The 26,505-nt window shown below is 39.6% G+C and overlaps 1 protein-coding gene across 9 annotated transcripts in view; it reads right to left on the bottom strand.

The window, feature by feature from the left end:
* BICRAL (BRD4 interacting chromatin remodeling complex associated protein like) overlaps positions 1 to 26,505 on the bottom strand; it is a 99,491-nt gene that overhangs the window by 64,488 nt on the left and 8,498 nt on the right. For 5 of the 9 annotated variants that reach the window (XR_005953341.1, XR_005953342.1, XR_005953343.1 and 2 more), the window contains exons 1-5: positions 25,296 to 25,668; positions 9,923 to 9,971; positions 7,057 to 7,105; positions 6,906 to 6,974; positions 1,127 to 2,830 (exon numbers count right to left, since the gene is read on the bottom strand). Coding sequence is in view for 6 of the 9 variants with exons in the window: in XM_041413625.1 (XP_041269559.1) it covers positions 1,127 to 2,830; positions 6,906 to 6,974; positions 7,057 to 7,105; positions 9,923 to 9,966 (1,866 nt within the window). In the remaining 3 variants the exon portion in view is untranslated. Of the gene's footprint in view, positions 1 to 1,126; positions 2,831 to 6,905; positions 6,975 to 7,056; positions 7,106 to 9,922; positions 9,972 to 17,564; positions 17,630 to 24,068; positions 24,728 to 25,295; positions 25,669 to 26,505 lie in introns of those variants that run through there. The other 4 variants (XM_041413621.1, XM_041413623.1, XM_041413622.1 and 1 more) reach the window with 3 other exon arrangements.

Below are 26,505 nucleotides of genomic sequence, written 5' to 3'. Positions count from 1 at the left end.
CCTACAACCTGCACCAGAAATGTTGACACAGATCGCAAATGTTTCTACAACATGTTCATACTAATTTTTTAAATACACATTATTTTCTAAGACATTATTTCACTGCAGACTTTGGGTTTGGTTAAAAAAAAAAAATCAATCAGGCCTTTGGAAAAAGAAAGATCTAAGTAAAAGAAGTAAAAGAAAAAGGAGAAAGATCCAATTAGTGCAGATACATTCTGAGAGAGTGACCAGTATTTTAAGATGACCAAAAAAAAAAAAGAAAAAGTTAAAAAATTACAGAAATTTAATAGCTTGTTGCTAACTGCCTTAGAAGTCATGGAGCTAAAATTGGCAGTTCACTCTGGAACTTTATGAATGTTTTTATTTTAAACTTTTGACTGTTTGTAAGTTCACTTATGAAAACAGAAAAAAATGAGTTGAATATATACTGCAAGTATATCTACTTACAAAACAGACAACATCAAACCTTAAAAGTGAATTCTGATTTTTTGTAAATACTAGCTTTACTTCTTAAGAGGTTTTTTTTTTAATGTTATGCTTTTACAAACTGTTTTAAAACATGTTTCTTTCTAAGGATTCTAAGAAACATTTCTTGTCTTTGCATCAAATTTGAAAGCTTCTAACTGCTCCAGACACACATAATGAAAGCACCTATATGATAAATAACAAAAGGAAGCCCAAGAAACCTTTTCATCTGCAATTTCAATTAAGTCAAACCTTGAAAATGCATAGGTAGAAAGGTGAGGTAGAAAGACTTAAGTGCTAAGAATGAACCTGAGCCTTTACATCTAGCCTATGGTAAGGTTTACAGGAGAGCTTGCAATTGTATAAACTTACAATGCCCATTCCTTTAAACAAGAGCAGACACAGACCAATGCTAAGCACTTCTGAAAATAACACTATAACAAAATCTTTGGAATTAATCAAAGTAACAGAGTTGTTCCCTCAATAACAGATTTAGAAAATACCAAGTGAAATTATGACTGTGGGTTACAGTAATTTTCAGCAGTTCCACAGTATTTGTAATAATACAAACCAGCAAAGTTAACATTCTGTGTATTAACCAGATTTTAGCACAGCTTAGAAGCCTTTCTTTGGCTACATTCTCAAGCAGCTTTCATACCTGACCAAAGGCAAACTGTTGTTGTGTTACTCCCACAGACGTGTGACTAAAGGTGCTGACAGACTTGGAGGAGGATGCTGGAAGACGATGTGATGCACTGACGGCAACTTGAGCTCTGTTCTGGACCAGCTGATCTCCCGTAAAGCTCCCTCCCGACGCGACAGACTGAACGGATGCTCCCAGGCTGGGGTGCACTGAACCAGAAGAACTCGCAGTAGCAAATCGACTAGAAGCTGACATATTTGAGACTGTGGACTGCCCAGGTGACATGGTGGTAAAACTCGATCTGCCTTGAGAAACATTCGCTTGGCTGGGTGACAAATGCAACACCGTTGGTGACGCCTGCTGCAGTGGCACCTGTCCACCAACAATTTGGGAAGTTCCGTGATTTACTATAACTTGGTTTCCAGGAGCTGTGAATGTCTGGCCTGAAACAAGCTGAACAGCTGTGTTCTGATTATTCAGCATCTGTCCTGAATATGACTGGTTGGCTCTAAGCATGTTTGTAGAGTTCCTGTTAAGCATTACATGCTCAGCAGACACTTGGCCAGGAACCAGCTGGGAAGGCTGAGTCTGAAGAAGTTGTCCATTTATGGCCTGGACATGATGAACTGAATTAGAATTAACAGACAAACTTGTAGGTATGAGAAACTGGTTTTGAGGTGCATGAGGCTGTCCCATAGGAGAATGGATAACAATACTACCTCCAGCATTGCTAACTGTTTGAGGTGTAACTGATTTTCTTGTATTTTGTTGTTGATTAACAATATTAACAGACATATGAGGACCAACTACTGAACTTTGAGGTGAGTTTGCAGAAGCAAATGGAATCCCTTGCTGTACATGATGTTGCTGTATTCCCAAGTTATTCACATTGTAAGCAGTCTGCTGACCCATCTGAATAGGCTTTGGTTGGATATTAATAGGAACTTTGTTAGAGTTTGGCGCCAAACCCCTTTGAATGATGATATTATGGACAGGCAATGAAGTCTGAAAATTTGTGCTGCTAAATGGAACAGTTACAGGTTGTGCTACGGGACTTGAATTTGAGTTACTGAACAGCGAGTTCCCATTTGGAGTTTGTCTATGAACCACGAGGCCACTGCTCATGTTTGCAGGTGTTTGCTGACCATTGCCTTTCAGTATTATCTGAGATCCATCGAGGTTATTGATGGTCATCATGGAAGGTTGGTTACTAAATGAACCGATCAGCTGGATCTGCCCAGAACCACTAATCTGGCTGCTATTAGACAAATGCTGGCCGGGAACACTAATTCCGACGTGTTGCATAAAGCCATGTTGCACACCAACTGTATTGCTTGCAAAAGATGCTCCAACAGGTTGCTGTACCACTTGAGTAACTCCTATAGGTTGCAACGTCTGACCTGAGTAATTAGAAACATTAGAAGCCTGAGTAAAGGATGCTGATGAAGAAGGATGAAGCTGAGCTTGTGCAAACTGTTGGCTAGAACCTACACTGGCATCCAAATATGCCTCTTCCGCCAAAGTCTGTTCAGTAATATTGGCCTCCTGCAAGGACTTCTGAAGAATATCAAAAGGCTGATCCTCAGTAAGATCAGGTAAAGGAGAAGACACAAGTTCATCTTCAAGAAACTGAAGGCTACTGGACAGCTGCAGTCCATCACTAGGCCCCTCTCCAAGTTGACCACTTACACCTTTTACAGACGACTTAGGATCAGTGTTCTGAAATGCAAAACAAGAAATAAATCACTTTCAGAAATTTCAGTATCTGCTTTGTTTCCTCATTAGTTGTTATTTTTCATGCACGCAAACTTTCGACACAGAATTATACTCTTCCCACAGCATGTGCAGGGTGATGTTGACCCCATACAGTGAGCCAGCACAAACAGGTCATGGATACCCCGCTCACACCATCAGACTGCTGGAGATGCTTCTCTCCTTTCCCTTCTGAAATCTCACAATACACAGCACTTAGCCCTACAGCTGCATTGTTTCAAGAGGATGTGAAATGCTCTCAAAGTGCCATTTTCCCTCCCTCAAGCTGAGCGCTCTACTGACAAAAGGATAAAAGAAACAAGGAGGGAAAACACCTCCACTCTAATTCAGTTTGGGGCAAGGCTTCAGTAGCAACAGTAGAAGCAGAGAAAAGGCAGAAGAAAGCTTTTCTTCCACTGACTTCTATCAAACAAGGCTGGCCTCCAAAATCCTACCAGCATTTCTATAATCCCTTAGTATAAACTAGTGACCATTTCATAAAGTTAAGGCATTATGCTAGCTCCTTGTTTAAAAAAATTTTAGAAACAAGACAGTAAGAAAAAAAAGTGTTACAGACTGTGGTTTATGCTCATAAAAAGATTACTGAGAACTATAAACACTGGCACCTTTAACGAAAAAATCTGTCAAATCCACATCCATTAACGCCATGCTAAGGAAAATCAAAACCTATTTACTCTGGCCTACTGTCAAGATCTTCCTAAAACAAAGTTCTGTCCAGAAACTCTAGACAACACAAGCATCAGGTTCCTGCAGAAAGAATGACAAATTTAAATGCATAATACTATTCATGATAGTTTTAAGTTAAGCAAAGTACAACTTTCTAAACTGCATGATTGCATATCAGCTATTCAGAAGCAACAACCAGTTTCTTTTTAGGTCAGGATAAATGGAAACTGTGGGTGTGCAATTATCAGTCACACTCATACTCTGAGCCTTCACTCCCTGAAGGTCATAGACGCTTGTTTTTCACCTCATGTAAACAGTGTGAAGATGCTGCAAGCCATAATTATCACATGCAATGATGTCCCCGCCCTAACTTCAGTTCCCCAAGCATACTTATTCAAAATTTTACCCCAATCTGTTTATGAAAAAAACTGTACTTTCTGAAACTTCAGTCATATTTTAAAATATTTAAAGATTTTTCTTAAGATTAGATAAAATATTTTCAAGTTACTATTAAACTACAGCAAACTTTTAGCATTTATGTTAATAGAGGAATTAAACCACTGCTTAAATGTGTCAGTGTCTGAACCTCAGGAGCACCTAAAGCTACAAATCAGGTTCTCAACTGTACCTAGCTACCACTCGGCAGAGTAAAAAGGAATCACTAACTAGGCTATAATTAGGACTCTTAATGTCAGGTTCAGGGGGATTCCCTACTGCATCTCTAAGTTGTCTCCAAGTAAATGACCAAACTGAAATCTTTTACAACTGTGTAACTTAAACAGTTACAGTAATGCTATTCTAGTTAGTACAAACAATACAACTATTAACCACTACCAGTAATAATACTAATAAATAATATTACATGCAATCAAGATTAATAGCTTAAAACTCTCCCACAGGAACAGAGAATCCCAAGTTCCATTCCCTGCTCCCAGAACTATTTAACATTAGAAAATAATTTCATATGCAAAAACTAACCTTCCAAGCTAACATCTGAATCATTACTGTCCAGATTCAGAAGAGCCACACAGAATATCATGCTAATTTCAAGAAGAAACCAAAGCCTCTGCAGCTTCATGAATATGCTGCCCAAGAAGAAGAGTCTTATTCTCAGCAGCTCCATTAATATTCTGCTCTCTTTTGCTGTCCTATTATACTTTAACAGGAGAATGGAAGCAGCCACCCAGTACGAGCCAGGTAACAGGGAAATGGCTAGGGAAGCCTCTCGTGACAACTGCCACAGGAAACTAGCCTGGAATCAGCACAGGTGGCACAGACTCAACTCAGGAGAAGTTGGGATGGGGTATGGAGGGCAGTGTAAGGTAGTGGAAAGAGTGCTTTCTTTTCCTTCAGTCAGCAGGAACTTCATCTTGCTTGTTTTAGGTGTTGGCTGAGCATGCTACCAGCTGAGGTACTGAACCCTCCACATTGAATTTGTAAACTCAGCCACTGAAAGGCTGAGATGAGCAGCAAGACAGGCAACCCTACTTCATAGTAGCAATTCTGAATATATACAAACACAGAACTTTCAGTATCTGCAAAAACTTTAATGACAAAAGCCTCAGAAGCATTTAACTTTTCAGGTATCCCATTTTATAAGCAGGGACTGTGAAACCATCTGTTTATGGTAACACTTGTTCCTTTCCAATGAACTGTAAGAATCTGTAAGAATTTGTAATGAAGTCTTTCTTCACTTATGTCAGCACAGGGCTCCCACAGGAGGGAGAAGGGAAGAGAAGATGGCATTGGTGGTCGTTGTGAGACATAAAAGGATGAGGAGAGAGCATGCTGAGAATTAAACTGAAGTGTGTCATTCAGGGAACATGTACTAGGAATCCCTGCTTCTCTGATCACCTGCCTTCTAGATTACTTACCCCAAACTTCACACACCACAAAGCTCTTAGCTTTCACCAAGTGTTTTATTTGTTCCAACTGCTACTCCCACCTTGTCCAGAATCTCTCAACCGCCCCTCAAAATTACTCAAGGAAACTCACTTTCTGAAAATACACCTGAAACACCTGACTCCTGCCTACCTAGTCTTGCTCATCAGAAGGATGTTTACAAAGAACAACTAGGAAGTCTAGGCTATGACAAATGCATGCCATATGTCACCCTTTTTTCCCCCAAAACCTGTTTTTTCTTAGGATAAGTCCTCAAACCCCATCTCTGCTAGCGCTGCATCCAGGCAGCTGCTGTCTGCTAATGGCCACAGCGTGGTACCAAGTTGAAACCACCGTTTCCCATCAGCTGAAAATTGTGCATGCCCTGTTACTCTTGGTACCCTACTCCCCCACCACTATCTCCACCAGCTTGTCTGTTTCTTCTACAATATTTAATAACAATACTGAAAGGGGAAGGACAGGACAAACACTTTACACTACTGTGTATACAGGAAAGTCACTAGTTCTCCACACACAGATTAACAGTTTTCAGAATTTCTTCACACCAATATTACTTAAACCTACAAGTGCATCCATGAATCTGTTATGAACACGAGACAAACAGACAAGGTAACAGTACAACAGAAAGAGGAATTACCAAGAAAATCCTATTCTATGTATTGAAATAACTTAATTGTGGGATTAACAATTCAGTTGATTTAAAAAACATACAAAAGAAACCAAAGAAATGTGGATCTGAAGGGATCTCTTAACATCTCTAGTCCAATGTTCTACTCAAAACATGACTACCACCCACACTAGAGCCTTGAATTTATCACCAAGGATTGGGATTCCACAACGTCATTTGTGTGAAACGTGGTCCAGGGCTGCAAAACACTCCCAGCAAGAAGGAACACTGAAGACTTCTTGCAACGCCTGATGAATTTAAAGCAACTTCCCTAACAATGAAGTTGCAGGAAGGACACATCCCAAATTACCTCCTGAGTCTAAAAAAAAAAAAAATACAAAAAGCAAAAAAAACCCCCAACACTCATTAACGAAAAAAAACCCTGCCAGCTCAGAATCTACATAAAGTAAGAAACAAAAGGTATTCTAACACACACAGAAAGCATATGTATGACTAACTTTCAAGGTCTATCTTTTTACTCCTACAATCACTAAAGCCACAAATGCAGTTTACTGGAGAATTACACCAGAGAGCATTTTCACTGCTCAGCAAGCTGCTTTACATATTGACAAAACACATCCCAACAGTGCAGTATTTTTCAATTAATTCCCCACTGAAATACTTAAAATACTAACAGCATAAGACACGTTCTGTGTTAGTATTCAGGGCTTTCACATGAAAAAGCTGAAACCCACATCTACTTCATTCAGTTTTATGAAAGCCAAGTAAAGGCACAGAGAAGCATGCAATCTCAATACTGATGTAATTTATCTCCTGACCACTTACATTGGAGTTGGCGAAAATCGAATTTGAGTTGGCTACAGAATATTCTGCATTAGTCAAGTCTTCATTGCTCTGGTAAAAGACAAAAATAACGTTTAGAACTAATACACTCAATGAAGATTATCTATGTCTAATACACAGCAATGCTACTTACAGATTTACTACTAGGTCCATGTAGAAAATAATTCAGCGCTTGTGGGTCCCTGAAGGAGGGGAAAAAAAAATGAAGAAGTTAGCACTTTTGTGAAATCCTTTTTACTAGTGAGGCTAATTTAACTAAACCACATACTGTACTCATATAAATCAGGTTTCTAGTAAAAACACATCTTTCATTGAATCCAATGCAAAGCAGAAAGTTTGTATCATCTGGGGCTCTGTGTTTCTGTATCAGCACAACCTGCAGACGCCAATCATATCTGCTGCCATTGTAACAAGGCATTTCAAGCAAATAAACTATGTTGATCACAAAATTTTAGCTGTACTCTGCTGTATTTCACTTTATGAGGGTGATACTCATGTTCTCTTGAAAAACATGGTATTTTATGACAACACACAGTACAAAACCTAAGGAATATACTACCACCAAATAATGTGAGAAATAAAACAGGTCATTACAGTTTCTACAGCTAAACTGTAATGCCTTGTTTAGCTAGCATCTAATAGGGTATTTACAAACCTGATTCTTTCACGGGTTTTCTGTCATCTTTGACACAAGTTAATAAAAATTTATGATTGCCAGAGTAACAGTACCTTCATGAAGAAAAAGTGGCACCTTTTCCAAGTGAAACCAACCATAGAAATAATTTACTAAATATTATGAATTTCAATGTATTTAATTAACTTAGCGCTAGCACTAAATAACTCAGTAAAAATATAGTCAAGATAGAATGAATGTGAGAAATTCAAACAAATACAAATACAAATTAATTTAGCTGTATATACGGACCAAGTAAAAAGAACAAAAGGCTGTGTTACATGGATTATAATGCAACAATTATACAGCACTTCCCTTAGCATAAGGAGTAAACTGACATGGATTTCTTTGATTTTTAAAACATGCTTACTGATTAACAAGTAATAATGAAATATTTTTTAGAAGCAGGAGATTATAATTTAAAAAAGCAGTAACTAAAAATGTCTCTTTGCTTGATGGTCCTAGAAAATAAAGAGGCATAAAGTCAAAGATCTTCCAAGCTCACAACTACTCTTCTAAAAGGACAAACACACCTCTACTCCCTTCTTTTTCTTTAAAAAAAAAACAAACTGTGTTTACGGGTTTACAAAAGACATGAAGGTACTTGGCAGGGACTTTACTGCACTATTATGCTTACGATATTGAAGTGGTTTCACATATATTTTAAAACAAAGGTCATTTCATAGTAGATGTCACAGAATTTCAAAAATTAAGGAGCACAGAACTCATGATCTCTTATAGGGTTCTATTATGCTCAGGAATTTTATCAGTCAAATAACTAGGCCATTTAATACTAATCACACTCACTGTCTTCCAATCATGCAAAATGCAATTAAAAATTAAGAACACTTCATAACCTTAAATATTGTCTTCAGTAAGGAAGGAATTTTAAATGGCACTTACCAAATCATAGATCAGATTAAAAAAAAAAATGTTTTCCATTCTTCTAGATGCTTAAGACAATAATTGCCGCCAGCAGCAGCAAGAACACTGTAATTTTTCACACAAACACTCATCTGTATGGAGAGCACTTCATTTTCTGGACCACCTGTGATCTTGTAGCAGGATCTTCATGATTCATGAAGACAGAGCTCATGACAGAGCACTTAATTGTCACATGATCATCTTTACGTTCATGTTCTAAGCAGGAAGTGTTTTCACATGGTCACAATCAGTAACCTCAACAACAGTTACTTCACAGAATGTAACTGAGCCTTTCCTGGCACTGCTTTTGTTACAGCATCCAGAGCAACCCTCCAACTACAGCAGCCACTCTGGGGTGTGTTGGTTTTTCTGAAGTTACAGCTCTCGCTGGTTTCACTGTAAGTTTTCAGGTATGTGAGAAAGCTTAAGTATTTCCTACACTTAAGACAGGAAAAAATTCTTGTATAAACTGAGAATGATCTTTTAGCAGCTGCTATGAGACTGACATCAGTCTAATTTCTACAGAGTTTGAACAAAGTACTGGACATGAAAAGCTGAATTCTCTTCTTGTGTTTTATATGCATTTATAGCATATTATCTGTTCTTGAATACTGACACAAATGATAGCCAAAGGAAGGCAACTTGCCACATATACAATCCACACAAAACTTGCTCAAGCTTCAGCTATCCTAACTACTTTTGGAGATTGCCACATAGAATTATATAACTCCATATAAATCAGTTATGGAAATAAGGTGGGGGGGGACAAAAAACCCACCAACAACTCACATGTCCATTCAAAATCCCAGATTTTATTAAAATCAAGTATCTTAGACCAAAATGCTGGTAAATTCTTTGATGTGAATAGAAAACAGTACAGAGAGCTATTCTTTTTTTCTAACATTTAGATGCAAATGTCGATTACTAGTAGAAATTAAATATTTAAGTATTTCAAATTAAGAAAAAATAATTTTACTCCTCCCTTAAAATACAAGCCTAATATTAAAAAAAATATCTAGTTCCATTACTCAGAAAAATTGACATCTTTGGGGATTTGATAAAAAAAAAAGTTATTTGCTATGAAGTTTGTAGGAGCATCCCTAGTAACATGCATCAACACTGATCTGGTATTACCACTACCTGAGAAGAGAATCCGTTCTCCATGAACACACATTCTCCTTAGCCTCTCCTGAGGAGAATGTCAGCAAGTGGACTGTCAGCTAGCATCCGCTGGGACTAAAGGCTTTGCACTCCACACATCTCCACGTGGAAGCATGTCTGTTCATTTCATTGCAAGTCACCTCATATTTAGACAATACCAAGACAGAATCACCTTCTAGATGATGATTTTGCAAAATTATTATTCCCAACTTTTCTGCAATAGTTCTTGTGGGAAACTTACCCAATAAGATCAAGGAGACAGGATTCATCATCGTCATCATCCATGACAACTAGAATAAAGGAGAAAGTGGATAATTCATATGTATAACAGAAAAGTTTGTTTTCAGCAACAAAACCAATTTAGAATATCTCAGTATTTTTATTCAACAGTTTAAGAAGTTGACAGTTGTCAACTACTGGCAAAGTTTTTAAGCAGACCTGCACCTTCTACAGATATCTGCTTATTTACTTCAAAATCAAATTCAGTCACATGCAAAACTTTACCAAATCCCATGCAATGTTTTACTATCCAGGGGGCTTTCAAAATTTTAAATCAAAGAAAGACAAATGATTAACCAAAGTGATTAAAAAGAACTTCTACAACTTAAAGTAGTAAAAATATCAATACTGAATGCAATCTAAGACTCCAATTGAAATGCTTCTATAGGAATTTATTCCCAGCTAATTCCAGTGAGGGAATTACTAAACACTACAGAGAGAACAAAGACTGTTAAAAATTAGTGGCTGTAGGCACTAATTTGAGCAGCCAAAAAGGTAAATAAACTTAGGTCAATGTCACAACGATGCTGCTACAGTCTAGAATCAAAACTATAGCCAAAACATGACTAAGCATTAAAAGAAACAATGTTTTCTAACAGACCTTTCTTAGCAATAGCTAAGTGTCAATGTGGCTACTTCCAGTTTCTCCTCAGCAATATTCAGGAGTGTACTTAAACTTGTGTTTAACAGTACAGGGTTCTGACAGTCTTTTTAACAATGGCTAGGGAGGGAATTTACATGCACTGCCCAACCTGAGGGCAACTATCAAATGCAGAGCACTTTTAGCCTCACAGTGTCACAATCACCAATTCCTCACACACTGCCTAGTCCATCAGGGACTGCTGCACCAAAAAGTCTCATACTCACTCTCCCTTCCAACTGCTGCTCCTTCAAAGCTTCTGTTTGCATATTCTGGGCTCTCCTATTCATCTCATAATATAATCTCCCTGGTCCTTGTCAGTAACTGCCAGGACCATCCCATCTAATCCACCAGTTCAATTATCAACTGATGTTAGCATTTCCAAAACTTCTTGGTACCCTGGCTCCCTTTAAGTTATCCATCTCATCTTTACCATATTTTGTACTCACATCAAGTTGATCATTGCATTCCATGCTTGTTTCTTTCTCAACTTCCCTTAAAAATTGTGCTGTCACACTTATCACTCAAATGTTTCAACAGTTTTGGCTTTAATTCATTCTGCTCTCTCTCTTACTGCTTGACAAATCGAAACTTACTCTCCCTGACCAGAGATCCACATGAATCATTCCTCATCCTGATCTCCGTAATGATCAAAACAGTGAAGAGACTGAAGCACCAGGACTGCTATGTAAGAGACTGAGAGCACCAGGACTGTTCTCCCTGAGGAACAGAAAACCATTGGGAAATCTTTATCTTGTATAAAAATACCTGGTGGGAGAGTGTTAAGAATACTGAGCCAAACCTTTCTCAGTGGTACCCATGGAATGAACAAGAGGCAAAGGGCACAAATCAAAACACAATAAACCAAAAAACCTATGCAGACAAGGGAAAAAACTTTACTTTTTTAAAACTCTGAGGGTAGACAAATACTGGCACAAGTTTTTCAGCAAGGTAATGGAGTCTCCATCCTTTGAGATACCCAGAACATGGCTGGACCACAGCCTTGACCTGCCTGCTCTGACCCTGAGCAGCCTGTTCCGGTTGAGCCTACCCTGAGCAGGATGGGATAACTATCTCCAGGTATTCATTCCCACCTTGGCTGTCCTGTAATCCTGTGATTCTGTAATCTCTTTCCTGAATTTTTTCTATACTCCACTGGTTCTGAAAATAGCTTATATTGTAAACTAGCAGAGGGTACTGTGTCCTCTATACTGCAGAGCCTTATTTGGATTTTTTCTGTCTCTGTGTGTTAGCTTACAGCGAGGGCAAAGCAGAAATGGAGCCAATGTGAGGATCATTCAGTATCACCTCTCAGGGAGAACAGAAAAACAAAGCACAGCTACAGATAACTGCCTCAATGTTGACAAAAATCAGCATTCATGAGGTGATTATGCACATTAAGAAAAGCAATTTCTCCCATGATTCAGTGTTCCAGCTGCTTACTCCTGCATAGTGCCACCAGCTTGAGTGCTGATATTACAATTCAATGCTGAGCAAGTGGCATGACATCATGAAATTTAAACACAAATGTGTATTAGTAAGAATAAATTAATAAGCAATTAGCATTCTGCTGTAACTGTACTGACAGTACTACTTAGAGAAAACTGTTATTTCCTCTAACTGCTGAAAACATACCCATGTCTCAACAAGTCTCCTAGCTAACCAAAAGAAAAAATGATTTCCTCTAACTGCTGAAAACATACCCATGTCTCAACAACAAGTCTCCTAGCTAACCAAAAGCAAAAATTTATACAAAGTCAAAATTATCCCTGTTTTCACACTGCAAACCTACTTTTGTATATCCCAACTCATGTGCCTATGGAAATACTGACAGCATTATTTAAACATCATAAATTTTTTTTGCTTATTCTCTGTGATTTTATCATAATAAGGGTTTACTATTAGCTGAAGTGACATTACAGAACTTTCTTCAATTAATATTCTGGAGGTATTAAAACAACTGACACAAATTAAGATAAATTAGTTAAATTCACTGAATTCTTCAAAATTTGCATAGAATGATCAGAAGGAAAAAAAATGCATGTAAATACTGGTGTGAGAAAATCCTAATAGCAATACATAATCTTCACTATTTACTAAACATACACTCAGCTTTACTAGCTAAATGTGATACAAGAAAAATCTACCCAACATTCTGCAAACTTCTACGAGTTTACCACAGATAATGAAGTTTTATTGTTCCACAGTATGCCATGTAGTATGGGACATCCCTTTGGTCAGCTGGGGTCTGATCTGTTGGCCGTTTCCCCTCCCAGCTTCTTTCACACCTCCAGTCTCCTCACTGATGTGGTGCTGTCAGAAGCTGAAAAGCCCCTGACTTGGTGCAAACACTGCTCAGCAGCAACTAAAACATTAGTGTGTTATCAACTTTATTCTCATCCTAAATCCAAAACCCAGCTACTAGAAAGAAAAGTAACTCTACCCCATCAAACTCTACCCCAGGACAATATCGACCCCTTATTCTATACCTCATCATGCCCAGGTCCCACATTTTCCAATGCGTCCCACATAATCACAACTACCTTTCCTGTCTTTTGCCATATATGCAGACATACAGGTTCATAATCTATGGGCCAGCCCATGGATTCATTTAGTCCAGGACTTTGGGCTGCACCTGTCATATCATTCCTTCAAAGTGAAAGAGATGGTAAGCGCTGTTGCGATTATACAGGCTGAAGTCTGGTTCTATCATCGCTGCACTTTGCTCAGTTTCATCAGCACTCATTCTTCATTCATCTGAGCAACCCTCACAGCAATACCATTAATATGGCATAAAGCAACCAGAAGAGTGATTAGAAATACAATATTATACAGCAAGTAACATCCTCATTGGTTGTTCTACCCCAAAATCAAATCCTCTTGAGTATATACCAGACTTCCTCATCCCTCTGCATTACCCACTAAGTGCAGCCAGGTCCTTGAGCAAATCCAATCCCAAGGATGGGTCTGCCTTTGCCCGAGACAGGAACAACCCAGATTGCCTTCCACAACACAATTTTCTGCGTGCACTGTAAGAACTTTATCCACTTCTACAGTATGTGAAAAATTTGATTGGGCAGGGCCAGCCCTTTTAGCAGATCCCCTACCCCCATGTCTTTATGTCCTAGTATTCCTTGCTCTCAGAGTGGCCTTTAACAGTCAATTGCATTGTTGGATTTTCCCAGAGGTTGATGCATGATAGGAAAGAAGATATATCCAACTTTTTTGCCTAGGTGTCTATGAGGTTGCTGTGAAAACGAGTCCTGTATGTCCTATGGCTTTCACGTGCCAAATCCAATAGACCTGGTAGTCACATCTGGTAGTATCCTTTCTTCACCCAGGTCACAGTATTTATTATTACTTCCAAATACAAATCAGCCCCCACACTGGCGGGGCAGTATGAGAAGCTGAAAAGGCCTTGGCTTAGTGCAAGCACTGCTTTGCAACAACTAAAACATCAGTGTGTTATTCTCATCCTAAAGTCAAAACACAGCACTGTTCCAGCCACTGGGAAGAAAATCAACTCTGTTCCAGCGAAAACCAGGACACTGCAGGTTTAAACCTGTTTAACTAATGCCTATTTTCAACAAGGATTACCAAACAATTAGTGCCCTGTTAATTTCAGGAGAGCAACAGAGGCAGCAGCAAACAATCACATAGAGCATTTGCACACCCAAAAGCGAATTCACCCAAAAGCAGTCATTAAGTCTACTTCGAAAAGAGGAATTTGAGCAACATGTGACCTTGACACAGATGATAATTTAAAAGTGTGTTAACAAAAGCAAGCCTGTCCTGAGGAATCTTCCTAAAGCCTGTTCTATGGCACAAACGATAGAAAAGTTTGTCACTTTTCTTGCCAACCATCTTCTCTAGTTTTCTGTCCTCCTCACTGTTAATATACAGTGGGCCAAAGCAATGAGTGATGTACGAAATGGGTATAAACCATATTAAGTAATGAGAGTTTGAAAATAAAACCTGCCACAATGAGTGAAGTTAAAGAGTTAGGAAGCCTAAACCAGTGGTCTACAAAGCAGGATGTGTGCAAGAAAATCCAGTGGGGTGCAAGAAGAAAATGTTAGAACTTCACTAGTACATGAATATATATACACACATATACTGGTGTATGCAAATTAATATAAGTATACTGGGGGTGCATGGGCTCATAAATCTTACTAATAGGGGTGTGCAATCAAAAACATTTGGGGACCACTGGCCTAGACTTAAACATTAACTCACTTCTGTATTTGGAGCAGTCTTTGGAGACTTCAGCCAGTGGAGGCTCTAGGTGAGGCTTGGCTGGGCCACTGGGACCCATCAATGTATCCAGGGTCCTGCCAAGAGCCCACACTAGAGACAGCTGGGGAAAATACACTTTGGCAAGAGTCACACAACCTGCTGGAGCACTGTTACAATGTAGCCTAGCAAATATCTAATTATCACTACTGGTCTACAGTGTCTTAAAAAAAAAAGCCACCAAAAAAATCTGCTTATAAGAAGTAGGACAAATCCAGCCCTGCTGGCGCATCCAACTAATTTACAAAGGGCAATCCTCACTAATTAGGCACAACCCAGCACAGATATTCCCTGTAGCTTATTAGCAAAGCCCCTACCATTTTATTTTGTATCTCTGCTACCACACTGGTGAATATAGGACATATTTCAATTTGGATAACATGCACTTGTGCAAGAAGCCCTGCCTATCCCTTCTGGGAAATAACCAGAGTGCCCTTTATCAGACGTTCCCGAACAGAACATAAGAGAAGCTGAAAGTAATAAAACTGACAAGGAAATCCCAGCTATGCAAGCCAGTCCTCTGGGAGACTCTTATTACTTGACCTTAAAGCCTCTGCCTTAATTTCACCACTCTGACCTACTACAGAGCAAAGAGCAATAGAAGATGAATAGAGCAGTCCTGCCCTCCTCTCATCCACTTTCCCTGGGTCAGCTCTCGGCTTTGAAGAGTCATCTGGAACAAAACACTGATCTGATAAAATACATTGATATGTTTCAGCCCAGGATGAGCTTCTTGATTGGTTCTGACTTGCCACAGGGCTACAGCGGCACTAGTGCCAGCACAAGAGAGGGAATAAGGTAGGTGGATAGTTAAACACAGGGGAAGGCAGCAGCGCTTCAGTCAGCCTAAATCACGTATGGGGCTGTAGCACACGTGAACACAACCACCACCTCACATTACCACAGCGCAGGCAGCAGGCCAGTGGAGCAATTATTCCCTTTCTATCAGCACTCGTGAGCTCCCAGCTGAAATCTGTTTGGCTTTTACACATAGACACTGCTCTTAAAACAAATACAAAGCAACGTGAAGGAGCCCGACAGTGCAAGTAAAATCATGTGGTCATGTGAAGGAATTGCCTTTCTTCAGCCTGGACAACAGAAGGCAAACCCAAGCGCTACCTGCAGCCTGCTAAAAGGGGGACTAAGATGAGCCAAGCAGGTCACCTCTCATCAGCACACAGCAAGACACAAAACAAGAGCCAAAACATGTAACAAAAAAAATCCCAACCAGATGCAAGGAAAAACGTTCGCAAACAAGAATGTTCAAGCAAGAGGGTGGAATCACCCTCTTTGGAAATTTTCAAAAATCAAATGGCCCTGGCCAACCTGTTCTAACTGTGAAGCTTATTCTGCTTACAGCAGGGGGCAGGGCCAGGTAACCCCCAGTGGTCCTCACCACCTTGTATTTTTAACCAAAATGCTACACAGTCCACAGTATCGTGTAACACATGCAGGGCCTACAACCTGCAGTGTCATTAAAACCAGATTGGCCCAGAAGCAGTCCAAATGCTCACATACACTTCGTATGCTATCTGTATTCTAAGAGCTGTAAACACTGGATTTTAAATTTACTCAAGTAATATTCAAGCTTGCAACAAAACAATTATTTTCTTTTCTCAAAGTCACTTATAATTTCATACAGCCTTAATAGATCATTTCAGGTACAAAGCAATAAACCACCATTTTCACATCCTGTAAAAAGCACAAGCTAATGGATAGCTTAGAAGAGCAACATCCAGAACAGTAATTTCCAGAAAGTGTGGTATAATCAACATCAAAACTTGTTAACTCACACATAAATAAATCTATCTGCAAAACTGTTGGAAAAATCTAGACTTGAAAGTTTTGTGCAAATACACAAGATCAATTCCTGACTGGCAGCATGACTCCTGAGACTGAACACTGACCTTTGGAAATCAATGCTTTAAGGAAAGGTAATGAGTGCTGTAGCTAAACCTTTATAAAGGGAGATAATCAAACTTGCACACAGTAACATCCCCAGCACCTGAAGCAATTACTGTTGGAGTTCTGACATACACCCACTGATCCTCACAACTTCAGTATGCCTTTGTACACATCCTGTCAGCAGGAATTCTGACAAGATCTCTCTCATGCTTTATAATGAACCTGTCCTATAAAATCTGCTAAATTGTTCTGTTGCTCTTATCATTCTCCATTCAGATTTTTAATCTACAATCCCAACAGAAGTATGGAATATCTGTTTTTCCAGTGGCAATGCATTTCTTCAATCACCACAACAACAAAACCAGAACTAATCAGTTACTGCAACAGTCACTGCAGAGAGCAGTACTGCTGTGAACTGAGCGTGCTACATCAAATCCGTGGCATTTTCCTCCCTCACAACCTTTCTGAGCACGGATGTAAGATAACTCTATTTAACCCAATCCATCCCTTGCTAAATTAGACAAAAGGATTGCAGCAGCATTGAGTGACTTCACACTGACTGCAGAGATCAAACATCCAGAAGTGAAGTCCTTCCCTAACACAGATTTCCACCAAAACTCTCATTAATTTCCACAGCTAATATTTTGCTCCGTGTGCTTCTGAACTAGGGAGAAAAACTCCAAGCTATTTCATCACCCACTGGGTAATATATCACCTTAGTGAGCACTTCAGATTGCTAAGGTGCCGTAACCACTGCCTGCCTTACCCTGTCAGTTCCCTCTCAGGTTCCTATCCAACAGGCAGCCTCGGATTCAGTGAAGGAAACTCCTACACAGGAACAACCAGACCTCATTTGCTTTCTCTGCAACACAGAAGTGTAAGAAAAGAATATAAATTCAAACCCTTATTATCATATAGTTTATTCTTAAATTTCAAGTCAATACTACTTTTGAGCAATCTAGTATCTTTCAAAGTGATTTTCAGATTCTTGTAAGCAACCAAGACTCTATCTTAAAGTCAACTTAAGAACTGCTTACCATGTCAAGCCCTCTGTTTTCAAGAAATTTATTTTTACATGGATGGGATACAAAAATTGATATTAAGAGGTATTTCCACTTCCCCCTCTCATTACTGTAAAAAAATTATATGCTGCAGAATAATGACAAGTACTCAGTGGAAAAGAGGTAAATTTTGAAAAATTCATTGCAAACCAAAACCTCACTCAGAAGCCATAATTATCCAAAAATGGTCATCTCAAGACAACAGAAGTAAGGAAAAAAAAATTAAAATGCAATAATTTGTAAAACACAAAGACTTAATATTCACTCATAAACAAACTATGTTGTACTTATATCCTACAATATGGAATTACTCCATACGAATATTTTCTTTTTCAGAGTAATCAAAACAAGCAGTTACTACACTGTTGCAAAATCTACCAGGAACTGTGCTCTAAAATACAGCTAAAAAAACTAAGAAATTTGGAATTCTAATCTAGTAACACAGTGCATTATGCAAGCATTACCTACTTAATATTCTAAAATAAGTTTTTATTCCAAGAATCTGAATTTGAATAGTACTTCTAAGCTGAATTTGCAACGCTTGAAATTAGCTGTAGAACCGAATTTAATCAATATTTCAGACAGCTGTACGCAACAAGTATGAGAAGAAATTGGTAATTTTAAATATTCAAAAGAATTATGAAAACCTTTCTAAGAAAAACTACTCTAAAAACCAGAAACAATTCAGGAATCAGAAAAATAGCAACAAGAAAATAAACACAAAAGTGCTTCCTCTCAGGAATTGCTAGACAACATTATACCTCTTCATGGTTTTTAATATCTGGCAGACGAACACCTAAGAGCACAGGCAGGATGCTTACACATCCAGCTCCACACACAGAAAGGTAAATAAAAACCACAGACAACCTACAATAGGCTGTTTATCCAACTCCTACATTTCCCTTTAGTACACCATTAAAAAAATACAGATTTGAGTTTGCCAAATGCGGTAACTTACCAAACTTCCAAAAACTACAGTGATATGTTAATATGTTAGGGGGAAAAAAGGAAATGTGCAGTTCAACTAACAGTATGTATGATAGTAATGGCTAATCCAGCTACAGTCAACACACCAAGTACACATGTGAACACCCTGTGTGACTGTCTACAATCGGTTCCCCTGAGATACACGTGTTCAGCACAGGATTTCTGATTTATTCAATACAATTTTTTTCCTACTGCATCCATAGCTGCTCTTGGCAATACCAAAATCTTAACAAGACTTTTATCAGGAAACAGATTTTTTCTAAACCACATATAGAAAATCCAGAATAACCTCAGCCTGGAAGTCACAATGCTTCCTTATCCCATAGGATTCCCCAGGCTAAAGGCTGGGCTCAGACCTTTCCTCCCGCAGTGACTATCCTCATCACTATGCTATGGCCAGTTTTGGGCTCTGTCTTCCAAGATGCTCCACCACATACACAACTCCTTAGGAATTTCAATATTCATAAAACACTGAAAGGTCCCAGTTTCATCCCACAAGACACACAGGAGGCGGGATCTCAGCAGTTCCTTGGGAAGGAGCTATTAGAAGATATTAGATGCTCTTAAGCATTTCTACGAAATACTGCATGCTATAGGACAGACTGCTAGCAGACATTCTTTGTGCAAAATAATACTCCAATAAATGTTCAGTCAGTCCCTCAGATGGTTTTTACCTTGTTTCTACTCAAGAATACTCAAGTTTCATATTTCCCATTGTGAGCATATAGTTTTCAGAGATTTTTGAAAAAATATTCTGCAGGCCCATAACTTCTTTATGAACTGAACATTTCTCAGTTGATTTATAAACTGATGACCAATTAATACCTTTTTATTGCCACTCTAGTCCATACTAGCTTAAAAACCAAACTTTGCCACAAGCATGGTTCAGATGAGCTAGTTAGTAGCTGCTACCAACTGCCAATAAATAGCTGAACGGTCATTTATACTCCTTTCAGTTATTATGTTTGGGAAATCTACTGAAAACTGAGTAGGATTAATTGACATATGTGTAACTACTTCAGCAGTGCAACCCATAGCAACACCCCAAATCCAAGCTGAAAAACCTCCATGCTATCCTTCTTAAAGCCAATGCCTTGCTGACTGCCAATGGAAATTTCTCCACCTATTTCAGTGGGGCCAAGATAACTTCTGCAGTTGACTTTTCTCAATAAATTCAAGCTCCAGCAGCAGATCTTGAAATTCCATGCTTGGATCAAGTTCACAGTAAAACTACTGCAAGTTCCACCTGAGACAAGGCATAAGATCAGACTTTACAAAAATAATCAAGCAGTCTCTTGCAATAAGGTTAAATCCTCCTCTCCAGACCTTCCCTCTCCATTTCACCACCCCTTCAATGAGAGAAAGGTTACTGTGTTAGGTTTTTAAAATGATTTTGCCTGCTTTCTTTCTATTTCTTTCAGTAAGAATTCCCTTAACCCTAGAACATTTTTAAACTAGTGCAAGAAAAGAAAACAAAAACTTGATAGTCTCTCTGTGCTAGTAAATGATGGTAATCTTCACTTTGTCTAAAACTTCAACAATTATCAAATAAAGCAAAATATTACAGACAGAGTAACTGGGGTTTTTTTTCAACTATGAAAGCAGGAACAAATTAACACTTGAAAAAAAAAGATACACATATTCATTTATCTATGTGATGACCTGGAAAAAACCTCAGTTCAGGTTGGTGCTTATGCATTTATGGTGGTATAACAAGGCTCCTCCCAAAACTGCTCACTCTTTCAAATTAAAACAGTGGCAGGTCACAATGAATGTTAGAACAGTTTATTATTGTCACTCCTTTTCCTCTACCATAAGAAAGGAAAACACTTGTTTTTGTAGACAATCCCCATGTCTATGCTGGACCGGGTATGTGCCCATAAAAAACCTTTCAAGTACAGATGCAGCTTATTCCAGCAGAACCACTGTAAGGAATTCTGCCAACTCTCTGAACAGTGACTACATTATCAAAGAGGCTCTTATGCCTGCTCTGTAGCCACTGCTTAGACAGCAGTGACACACTTTCACGCTGGCTGCTACATCTACCCTAAAAAGCAGCAGCCATTAGATTTACCACAAGCCTAATGCAGCATGAAGAGGCACAATCACCGACCATTAGAGCCTTACTGTGAAACCCAACTGCAGTTATGCAGATACAACTTCCCTGGAACCATGTGGAAGTATACCAGCAAAACTCCGGAAAGGCAGCAGGCAGCACACCCAGGCATCCTTGACTGCAGAGCTCTTCAGCTCTATCCTATGGGCTTACCTCTGCTGGAAAACTTCATGAATACAGAAAGGTACCTAGGAAACTGGAAATGCAGCTTATACTAGCACAACTTTGGGGCTGTCCTCTCAGTACAACTAAACCATATACATAAACTGTACTGGAAAAGGACATGTGAGGGAGCTGGGGCAGGAAAGCTGCACATCCATAAAGTGATGTAAATACTTAGCTACAGTACAACCATGCCTGTAGCACTGACCTCAACTGAGTGCACACATTTAGTGAAAGCATTTTCAACTCGAGGATCCAGGTATCACACACAAAGCAAGCACTCAAAGTACGCACAAAACAAGCACGCACCTGAACACCCGGGTATCACACCAGTGAGTAAGCCGAGGTGTTTCAATGGAAGCACAACCAGGCTACTGTATCAACATGGTGAGCTCTGCATTCCTCCAGCAATGTAAACAAGAGACACCCCATGCAAAGTGCTACTTGCAACAACAGCCACAAACTTTTAAGCTCAGACAGACAAAAACTCATCTAAAAAGAACAGGTCTGGAGTATTTAAGTAGTAGCCAACAAAGATCTCAATGCAAGATGAGAATATACTGTGCTTAATGCAAGCAGGCCAGTGGGCAGATTATATACAGTCATTTGGCAAGTACTAGGCCCTGAGAGAATATAAACTGGTCATTTTTATCCCATTTCTGCCATTTCTTCATTATTTTCACAAAATAATGAAGAAAAATCACACACAGTCTTCCAGATATTTAGGCATACGAGAAATTTTATTATTTAAAAGCATCATACCATTTTAAAAAAAGAATTCACCACATTGATCCCAAGATTCCTGTTAATGAATATAATCACTTCAAGAAGCAGTGAATTTAGCGACGTAAGATTTCTGAAATATGTGAACAAATACTGTATTCCACATTCGAAATCTTTGTAAAGAATTTAAGTTTCATAGCTGGTGTCTTTTTCAAAGCTAAAATGCTAACAAGTCCCCAGGAAAGTCTTTTAAAAAGACAGTTTATATCCAGACAATTTTTTTGTACTTTCCAAGCAATAAGTGTATTTCACAGAAATGTTGTTTAAAACCCTTCAATAGGCAAAAAATTTAAGGTTATTCCTTAAGGTTATTCCTGAATTTCAAAAAATCTCCCACTTCTATCAGGAATGAGCAATGAGAATGGGGAAGCCCTCCTCTGATGTGTCAAAAAACATAAATCCAAGAACTACACAAGCATTCCACACTCCTTAGCGGGCACAGCATAAGTTGGTTTGGCAGCACACTTTGCTCTTCCCAGGTACAGGTGAAGTACTCAAGCCTCATGAGCTCTGAGCAGATCATACAGAAATGTTTAAAAAAAAAAAAAAAAAAGTGGTTTTGGAAAAAAAAATGTATTTGCAGTGCTCTTTCTAAAAACAGCACCAAAACAGAGCCCCATGAGCTCTGAGCAGATAATACAGAAATGTTTTAAAAAAAAAAAAAAAAAAGGTGGTTTTGGAAAAAAAATGTATTTGCAGTGCTCCTTCTAAAAACAGCACCAAAACAAAACTTTAGAAATGTATCAAGGTTGAGCTGCCAAATTAAGTAATTTGGAAAAAGCAGCTTCCCCTCAGACATAAAGGAGCAATAACAACTTGAAAATATACTAGTCCCTCCTCCCACCAAAATATTACTAAGACAGTAACAGCAACAAAATAAGCAACCCACCCACCAAAAAATTACCTATGCTTTTATTTTTACAAGCACTACTGAAACCTCTTCAATGAGGAATACCTTGCCCTATGCACTACACAGGATCATTTTTTAAAGGTGGATTTCTTTTTTAGGAAGATGGATTTCTTTTTTAGGAAGATCTTTTAGAAGATGGTCCTTCAAGTCTTTTTTTAATTGCTATAAGCTGAATGACAAGAAACACGCATTTCCGAGGTAAGAACACAAGCTCATAAGGGATGTTGGCGAGATTGAAGCTGCGCGCACGGGCCCGTGCGAGCCAAGCCTGTTTAACCGCTCCTCAAAACGGTGACCAAGGATTAGGAAAGGGGGGGGGGGGGGGGGGGGGGGCACGAGAGGGAAGCAAGGCTTTTAGGATTTCGGGGAGATCTCGGCTCCCAAAGCAGAAATGCTTTCCAGACAAGACACAGAAATATGGCCCGAGCTGGGCGCGACGGCACCGCCCCACACGGCGCGGCGACAGCAGAAAGGACCTTAAAATGGCGCCCGTGGGGGAGGAGAGCGGGTGAAACTGCGCAACAAACGCTGGCAGGGAGCCAGGCAGCGCCATCTTCCCGCTCCCCCGCGCAGCCGGGGCTGCCTGCCCGCCGAGCCCGGACACGGCCGGGGCCGCCGCCGGAGCCGCTCTCTTCTCTCCCCTGCAGTCCCTCGGCCACCCCGCGCTGCCGCGGCCGGGAAAGGAGAGCAGCGGCGAGCAGATAATGGCGAAAGGCAGAGGCCTCCACATCTCATTCCTCCCGACAGTGATTAGGAACAGCTCTAAGTTTATATAAACGTGCCCTCTTCATGTTGTTCGATTTTGCCCGGCTTTTAACATCTCTATACCTGCTTTCTGCCATCATCTGTAACTGAATTTTGTAATTAATACCAAAAAGCAAAATATAATTTACATACTGAATATCGTCCATGACTCAATAAATGTGAACAGTGACCATTTCAGAAAACCCCCTTCACAACCGACTACTCATTTAAGCCACAAGTAAAAAAAAAAAAATCTATTTACAAAATATTGCTTCTTTTACGCAAAATAATCCCAGCAGCACAAAGGATGAGATTCACATCCACTACAGCGAAGCCAAAGAGGTCACTCCAGAAAGAGACGCTTTATTGTGTTTTAAAGAGGCGTTACAATTAAATATTTTCTCTCTCCAAAAGAAAGTTTTTTAAATTAAATAAATAAAATAAAAGGCACATCGAAAAACTTGATCCCGAAAAGGCGAAAAAAAAAGCGCTTTAGCCCAAACCTACCGCCCGAGCATTTCGCGCACCCACAAAAAGCGGCACCGTTTCCATTCCTCGGTTAAAAGCAGGAGGCACGGAGCGATTCGGAGGAAATTGCAAATAAAAAACCAAACAAATCAAATCAAATCTAGTGGCGACACCGAAAACGAGGAAATGAGTGAAAAATAAATCCCCAGAAGGTACAACTCTGAGACACAAGCTCAAAGAAAAGACAAGATTAGGGTGGTGGCGAGTGGAAGGGGGAAAGAGAAAAATCAAGCCACGAGCGAAAAAGGAAAAAAGAAAAGAAAAATCCTTCCCAGCTGCACAGCCAGGAGAGAGACGAAGTGTCTCCATTTTCCCGACGAGGAGGAAGAAAAGACTGTTTCACAGACCACAGAGCTTTAGAGAAAAGCAAAGAAACGAGGGGGGAAAAAAAAGAGGGAGGAGATTTGAAAAGATTATTTTTCTTTCTCCCTCACACACTCTCTCTATCCCCCTCTCTCCCTCTCACTCTCTCACACTCACACATACACACACACTCTCTCTCCCTCCTCTCCTCTTTCCATCCCTCTCTTGATGGCCATCAAGGGGGCGGAAAAAAAAAAAAAGACAACAACAACAACTAATTTTAAACCGGCTCAATCAATGAGTCATTAAAAGAGATTTTTCTTCCCTCCTCTCCTGAATTTGCATGGCATCAGCAAGAAAAAAAAAAAAAAAAAAAAAAACCCACCCCAAACCTCTCCCCTCTCTGCAGCTATCAGCCTGGACCTGAAACCTTATCTCTCCCTTCAACCCCCCCCCCCCCCCCCCCCCCCCCCCCCGCGCCTTTATTTTAAGAAACAACTTTTTTTTTAAGTGCCCTCAGCAGCCACCACCACCAGCCTCGCGGAAAAAAAAAAAAATTAATATATATAGTTCATTTCCATGTGAATCCACATCTGCCCAAACAACAGCCACCCACAAAATATCCCTCTTCTTCCTCCTCGTCTCCCCTCTCGCTCGCTCTCTCTCTAGATATATATTTATATACATAGCCCCAGAGCCAATAGCTCTCTGGGCTGAAACCTAATATCCTGGTTTTGGCAACTCCTGGTTGTTAATTTGCTCCTCTTTCTTTTCTGTCTGTCTGGAGATAGATTTCCCCCCTCTCTTTTCCCTCCCCGAAGGAAGGGAGGAAGGAGGTTGTGTGTTTTTTTTTTCCTTGAAATTTTTATCACAAAATTATAATACACTCAAAGGGAAACTCACCGTCATGAAAAAGCAGTGCCTTGTCAACGGGGTTTCTTCGCCATCACATCAGGGGCTGGCAGTGTAGGAGAGAGAGAGGGAGAGCGAGAGAGCGAGGGAGGGAGGGGGGAGAGCGAGCGGGAGAGGGAGCGAGCGAGAGAGGGGGAAAGAGAAAGCGAGCGGGAGGAGAGCGCGGCTCCGCTCGGCTCCGCTCCGCGCCCGCACCGCCACCGGCACCGCACCGCCGGGCCCGGCACGGCACGGCCGCGCAGCTCCGCCGGGACACAACGCCGCAGACCGGCGCCCGGGCACACGCACCGCCGCCCTGGCATGATGAGTCCTCAGCCCGATCCTCGCTCCGCGTTTAAAGCCAGGCCCTTTAAAAACTTCGGCTCCTTTTTTTTTTTTTTTTTTTTTTTTTTTTGGGTTGTATGTTTCAGAAAGCCGTAGGTCTGGAGACCTAGCCCAGGCTGCTGGCTTTAGGTTAAAAGTTGGGGGTTGTTTTGGGTTACAAGGAAGTAAAACAAAGTTTTTATCCTATTAAAATCAATGTTAATGTTAACAATTTGGTTGATTTCCTTCATATTAAAGCTGTAAATCACTATAAGATTTGTGGACAGGAGGGGGTCACCAGAAAAATAAATGCAAGTGCAGGGGGCTCCCCAGAAAAATAAATGCAAGGTCACCTTGAGAAAGATAAGATTTGATCCCCTGGCAAGCTACAATATTTTAAGTATTTTTAGATATGTTCTTATCAGCCTTGCTGGAAACAAACTACATGAACTTCAACTACTTTAAAAAGTTTTGGGTAACCTAAAAATGTTAATTTGAAGTCAAAGGTTGTAGCACTGAGAGCTCATTAATGCTATTCTACAGTTTACTTCAGCTAAAAGCATTAATAAATTTAGTCAAAGCTTTTTTGTTATAGAAAACTATTCCAACTTCCACCATTCACTTAATTCATTCATTGAAAACAATTTAATTCTAAAAAACTAATTATTTTTGCAGATAATTCAGAGAAGCCTGGTTTATTAAAAAAATTTTAATTGAAAATAGATTTTTAGCATGCACAGTATGTATGGTAATGCTTTTAAAACAACAACAAAAATCTCTTTCAGACCCTTTTTCTGCTAGTAATTGTAATTCCCAAGGACTTTACTGTTTTATTCCTAAGTAACTTTTTTAAAACTCCTTAGAGACAAGGATTTGAAGACTTTCTTTGTTGGCTTCA

Source organism: Onychostruthus taczanowskii, unplaced genomic scaffold (genome assembly GCF_017590055.1).
Source record: "Onychostruthus taczanowskii isolate IOZ18803 unplaced genomic scaffold, ASM1759005v1 scaffold42, whole genome shotgun sequence".
NCBI lineage: Eukaryota > Metazoa > Chordata > Aves > Passeriformes > Passeridae > Onychostruthus > Onychostruthus taczanowskii.
Note: the sequence above shows the minus strand (reverse complement) of the source record. Positions and strands in the feature narration are given on the sequence as shown.